We start from the raw sequence: 6,115 nt of genomic DNA on the forward strand, positions 1-6,115 counted from the left end.
ATTTGCACTTGGCAAGTGTTAATTTTTGACCCTGCATGACATGCTAAGCACTCTAGCGTGTATTAGCCTAAGTCATGTTCTGTTGCCCAAGTTACACATTTAAAAGAAGTCATAACAGGCATACTCAAGACAATCATCAGAATACCATACAGATCAAAATGCTCAAACTACATCATTGTAACATGTGAAACAGTAACCAAACTTAGCAGTCAGACTATGAAGGGGTTGGCATGCCATATGCTGAGCAGCCCATGTAGGGTTCTGAGAGCTTGGCATGACACCTAATGAACAGCCACAGAAGTTAGCATATCTACAACTGAAATAAACACATATACACAGCTTTAGCCATCCAGCCAGCGTGCCTTCTCATTAAATATAAACGAAAAATCTTATAACACTCCCCATTTTTCAGCTTTCACAATACCGGTCAAAAAAAAAAAAGCTGTTGGTCGTTTCACAGTAGAGAGCACTGCACTTTTATTTCACTGATCTATTTATTTAATGATTTTATGTATTTATCTAGCGATCTGCTATCCTGATAAGAATAGACTCCCATGAGGAACCTCACAGATGATTCTTGCAGCTGGTGCCCAACAGAAGCAGAAACACCTCAAACTGAATTCGTTCCTCACCACCGTGTGATTATGGATTTCAGTAATGAAGATCACCTCAGCATCTCTGATTTCCGATGACCAGCAAGAGACTGGCTGAAACCGAGCAGCCAGTGTCACTTCTTTTCACTGCCATATAATTTGGCACATCTCTTGGAACCAGACTGATCTCATCTCGTTTTATCAGTTTGTTGGACACATGGCACGTGCGCCATCTGTCCATCCTGACTAACGTGTACTTGCTTGAATAGGGAAGGGGCACGTTGTTTATAACTCAATAGAATACTTTGGTTTCTATTTTCTTTATCTAGTTCAGGGGGTACAGATAGTAGAAACTTTGATGGACTTTGGGGTCTGGGGTTTCCTGCATGTCCATTTAATTTGCATGAGGAATGTGCCTGCATATATGGGGGGAGGGGTTGGACTGCACGACCCAAGGCAAACAGGGGTCCAGATGTATTTTATTAACTGTAATGAGCTTTATGAGAGACACTTACCAGGATAATAAAACAAAAGGTGATGTTTTCTAAGAATAAAGTATTCTTCTGTGTTCCTTTTAAAACTATTTTATCAGAAAAAGTCATCAAATATAAAGCATATTTGGTTGATTTTAAATAATTATTTCAAGTCAACCAAATACTTTAGTTTGTAAATTTATTGTCTCCCTTTTTGGGGGCGGGGGGTGGGGGGTTCTGCTACATTTTTGGACACAAAAGTAGAAGAAAGGACATTTGGATTCAAACCATAGACTGTAAAAAAAAAAAAAAAAAAAAAAAATTAAAAACCTATCATGACACCACACCCTGTTTTTAATAGCATCAAATAACTAATTAAGCAAACTTAGAAAAACAGACACTTGAACATAAATCAGCATTGTAAGAAATAAAATCATGGAAACCATCTTTGGGAAACATTTATTTGAAGTGCAATTAGATTTTTTAGTTTGGCTTAAGGGCTCATTTACTTGGAGAAGGCGGGGTTTATGACCTGTACTGCAGTCAGCCACCAGATGGCAATCACAATTTTAAGTCTTTACTTTTCAAGATGTGTATTTTTCTTGATTCAAACATGTTTTCCCCATATGAGCACCAAGGCTAAACATATCTGAAGCATGTGATAACTGACAGAGTTCATCTTCAGTTAGTAATTCTGAATATTTTGATTTTTCTGCAACATTTCTGTGGTAGAAGATATGATATTATTTGGGGAAATAGGTCACAGGCAGGATTCAAACCAGTTTTTCCAACATAAGCACCAAAGCCTGACATTTATAAACCATGTGATATCTGCTAGGCCTCATCTCCAAGCTCTGCTGTGCTAAAAAGCCCTTCCCAACCCAGAAAAAAGACACAAAGCAGTGGGCTGCACCATGGCAGAGGCCTGCATATATTTGAGTGGAAACATTCACTATAGAGCTTCAAAAAGAGGGAGTTATGAGGACACTGATTTTTGTAAAGATAAAGATAGTGAAAATGAGAAAACAAGGAAACGGTGTAAAGAGCAAACAAACTTTCACCTTCTATTTGGGGTTGGACGTTTTCTATGAAATGTCTTTGTGTATGACCCAACATGCTGCCTCTCCAGGTATACCCACATCAGCCTAAATTACAGAGAGGAAAATACAAAGGGGGAAAACAACCTGCAAGGGAAATTAAAAATCAAAAAAATATATTTATATATTTATATTTATATATATTTACGAGGTATGTATCCACAAAAAAGAACAAAAACAAGCAGTCTTTTTCTAACCTTGTGTTAAAGTCCCAATTAAAATAATAATAATAATTGTTACAATAATAATAATATCAATAGTAAATCGGCAAACCAAAATAAGGAGACTAAGCTCCTAGAAGTGTAGCACTGAGAGGTCGGTCAGCTTTCTCCAAAGGGAGTCCAAAGCGTCAAAGCCTCCATCCACCAGGTGGCGCTGCAACACACTTTGAGGAGCTTTTTTCCCTTCACATTAAGTGCAAAAAACAAACAAACAAAAATATAATAGTTCCAAGAGTTCAGCAGAAACCGTATTAAGTCAATGTAGCTGAAAGCCCAAAAGGTGTTGTGGCCCCCTGGAAACCATGTCTCTTGATTTACGAAGCTGTTCAGGGTCTCCACAACAAAAGATATCTTGTGCAACAAAACAAAAGGAAGAGCAAAACGAAACTCGAATCTAAAACAAAAACTCAGAAGATGTGATCCTCCTAGAGATTGTTAGTGAGGCCGTTTCCCGCCTTCCTTCGAGGTCATGCCAAATACTGCTGCATAGCCGTTTTTGCCCTGAGAGAAAGAGGGATATGTGTAGAGTCAAATCATTATGGCAACAAACCAAACAAAAAATGAAACAACTACCAACAAATGAATGAAAGTCTGTCCATCACCTGTCACAGAGGTTGGGATCTGATGCCTGGGTGAGTTTGTGTAAGATATCAACAAAGCCCATGTCCTTTAGCTTGTCTTGTCTCTCTTGTGAGCCTGGAGGAAGCGGAAAAACACAAACTTGTACTCTTGACAATACACAAAGAGTCCTATTTAACTCGAGGACTGGTCTCACTATCAGATATAAATAAACAACACCAAGTAATCTTCACAAAATTTATTTCCAATGCTGCACTGTTGTCATTCTCGGAAAAAGGATCAGATGCCTGAACCAATTGTTTAGAAGAGGAGTAATAATAATAATAATAATAAGTATGAAATATTATTATTATTTAATAAAAATATTAATATGATTATATAAATATTTAGGACAAAGTTAATGTTAAGATGTTAATATTTCATAAGTTTTAATAACACCATTAAATTTAACATAATGACTTTCTTTAGAACATTGAATGTCTTAAATTAAACTGTATATTTAGATGGAAATTTAAATATATAGCCCCATTTCCACCGCAGGAACTTTCCTCAGGAACTAGGGACTTTGGGCCGGTACTCTGTGCGTTTCCACTGCAGGAACCAGGATCTAAATAAAGTTATAGGTAAAACTTTGCCCCTCAGAAAGTCCCTGCTCGCGAGGTAGTACTTTTTCAAATGTCTGGAACTTTCGGGGGCGGGACTTGAGCGCTAAACATGCTGATTTTCACGCAGCATTTTTTCAACCACCATTTAATTGCATATTTTTTTTAATATTACTGATATTGTGTCATGAAATGTAGTTTTAAAAGTATTTCAGGTGAGAATGTAGTTGTTTAAAACTCAAATCTGCCATTTATTTATAAAGAGAGCACGCCTATTTGAAAATGTGCTTTGCCGATTTCGGAGACGTGAGCTCCACGTGATCAGTGGGAGCTCAGTGCTCATGTTTCTCGACGAGAACTACCGAGGACACAAGTCCAAAATTTAAGTACTTGGTATTGAGAAATGCTCGCAGACCAACGTCACCAGACTATTTGCCTAATTTTCATTGTACTTTAGATAGCGATGGAAACACAGACAGCAACAGGTCTGGGGGAAAAAAGTTCCTGGGACAAATTGTTCCAGGTAATTTCAGTGGAAAAGCGGCTTATATAATATAAAATAATAATAAATAAAAAAAACGCACACACAAATGATTAATGATTAATATTTTAATTGACAGTCCTAACTGCGTTTTTACTTTAAATCTTGTTGTGTATATTTTTATATTTGGACAAACTGACAGCACAACAGTTAAAGGGGTCATCAGATGCCCATTTTCCACAAGTTGATACGATTCTTTAGAGTTTTAATGAAAAGTCTATGACATAGTTTGTTTAAAATTTCTCAATGGTAGTGTAAAACAACACCCTTTTTACCTTGTCAAAATCAGCTCTGTTTTCAGCAACTCGTTTTAGTGCATGTTCCTTTAAATGCTAATGAGCTCTACTCACCCCGCCCCTCTCTTCTGTGGGGTGACCAGCGGTTCTCATGAGACTGTTTACTTTAGCTGCAGAACTTGCTAACTTGCACATTATTAGGAAAGGCGATTTGCAAAGATTCATAAAAGAACCTCATACTCACTTCTTCTGTAGGTGAGGCTGGATCACGAATGATTTGCGGGAACATAGACGCATTTAGGTTAGATCGGTGGCACATTCCCTTCAAAAACAAAGGTAATCCACTACGTCTTCAGTGGCTCAGATGTCGGGAGTAAATGACGACTGCTATGTTCATTATTACATCCAACAACAGAACACCTTAATCACTTAGGAGACACTCTTGTCTACATCTGCTCGGCGTTGAAACAATGGTGGACTGATGACACCTCACTCGGGGCGGGTCTATGGTAAAACGCTAGTGTCAATCAACAATCGTGGGAGTGGCCTGGGTCTGTGCGATGTCACACAGCCAAGCATCTGAGAATGGCTTGATATGAGAAAGGGGAAATGATTTAACGAGATTAAAAAAACCACTGGGTGGATCTTTATCATTATAGGGTGGTTGTGTACATACACTGCAAACACACATTTCAGTTCAAACAACTTGTAAAAACGCATGTCGCATCCGTTGACCCCTTTAAACTGTCCCCCACTGCCCCTCCACAGAACCTATGTGTCATGAGTTTCTCACCGTCCTCCTCATTCCAGATGAGGTTAGAGATGCAAAAGGTGGCAGCCAGCTGCAGCTTCACGTTGGAGTGACCCTGAAACATAGAGAACAGAAGAAATTACACAGAAGCAAAATAACTATCCAGTAGGGGGAGCAGTGATAAGGTGGAAACAAGCAACACTACAAGGACACTATGGTACAGACAATAAAATAGTGTGAAAGAAAACATACTGAAAAAATCCCACAATTGAGAAACCAGATGAGCTAATGACAATTCACTGACCATATAATATTTAATTTTTTGGAGCATGTCGTCATTGGTCATAATGAGTTCCTTGGCAGCGTTTCCATCAGCAATATTGGCCAATATGCACAATGTCTGCAAAAAAAAAATAAAAAATCACAAAAGTATTGTTAAACATCAACTCTGGAAACTATTAAATTCTCCTAAACGAATGTGCCAGGTTCAACAGCAGTTATCTGTATGTTTAAGAGAATGTAAGACAAGACGTTATATATATATATACACACACACAGTATCTCACAGAAGTGAGTACACCCCTCACATTTTTGTAAATATTTTATATTTTTTCATGTGACAACACTGAAGAAATGACACTTTGCTACAATGTAAAGTAGTGAGTGTACAGCTTGTATAACAGTGTAAATTTGCTGTCCCCTCAAAATAACTCAACACATTAACACTGGGGAGCTACAGTTCATTGAGGGAACCATGAATGCCAACATGTACTGTGACATACTGAAGCAGAGCATGATCCCCTCACTTCGGAGACTGGGCCTTAGGGCAGTATTCCAACATGATAACAATCCCAAACACACCTCCAAGACGACCACTGACTAGCTAAAGATGCTGAGGGTAAAGATGATGGATTGGCCAAGCATGTATCCAGACCTAAATCCTATTGAGCATCTGTGGGGCATCCTCAAACGGAAGGTGGAGGAGCACAAGGTCTCTAACATCCACCAGCTCCGTGATGTCA

General features: G+C 38.4%; 1 protein-coding gene across 1 annotated transcript in view; it reads right to left on the reverse strand.

Moving 5' to 3' along the window:
- Window positions 1–1,474: 1,474 nt before the first annotated feature.
- The window catches only part of LOC107551954 (armadillo repeat-containing protein 8-like), a 24,232-nt gene continuing 19,591 nt past the window's right edge, over window positions 1,475–6,115 (reverse strand). The window contains exons 19-22 of the mRNA XM_016233761.1: window positions 5,398–5,493; window positions 5,136–5,208; window positions 2,987–3,080; window positions 1,475–2,885 (exon numbers count right to left, since the gene is read on the reverse strand). Of these exons, the coding sequence (XP_016089247.1) occupies window positions 2,852–2,885; window positions 2,987–3,080; window positions 5,136–5,208; window positions 5,398–5,493 (297 nt within the window). The 3' untranslated portion in view covers window positions 1,475–2,851. The remainder of the gene's footprint in view (window positions 2,886–2,986; window positions 3,081–5,135; window positions 5,209–5,397; window positions 5,494–6,115) is intronic.

This window comes from Sinocyclocheilus grahami, unplaced genomic scaffold (genome assembly GCF_001515645.1).
Source record: "Sinocyclocheilus grahami isolate Dianchi unplaced genomic scaffold, SAMN03320097.WGS_v1.1 scaffold438.1, whole genome shotgun sequence".
NCBI lineage: Eukaryota > Metazoa > Chordata > Actinopteri > Cypriniformes > Cyprinidae > Sinocyclocheilus > Sinocyclocheilus grahami.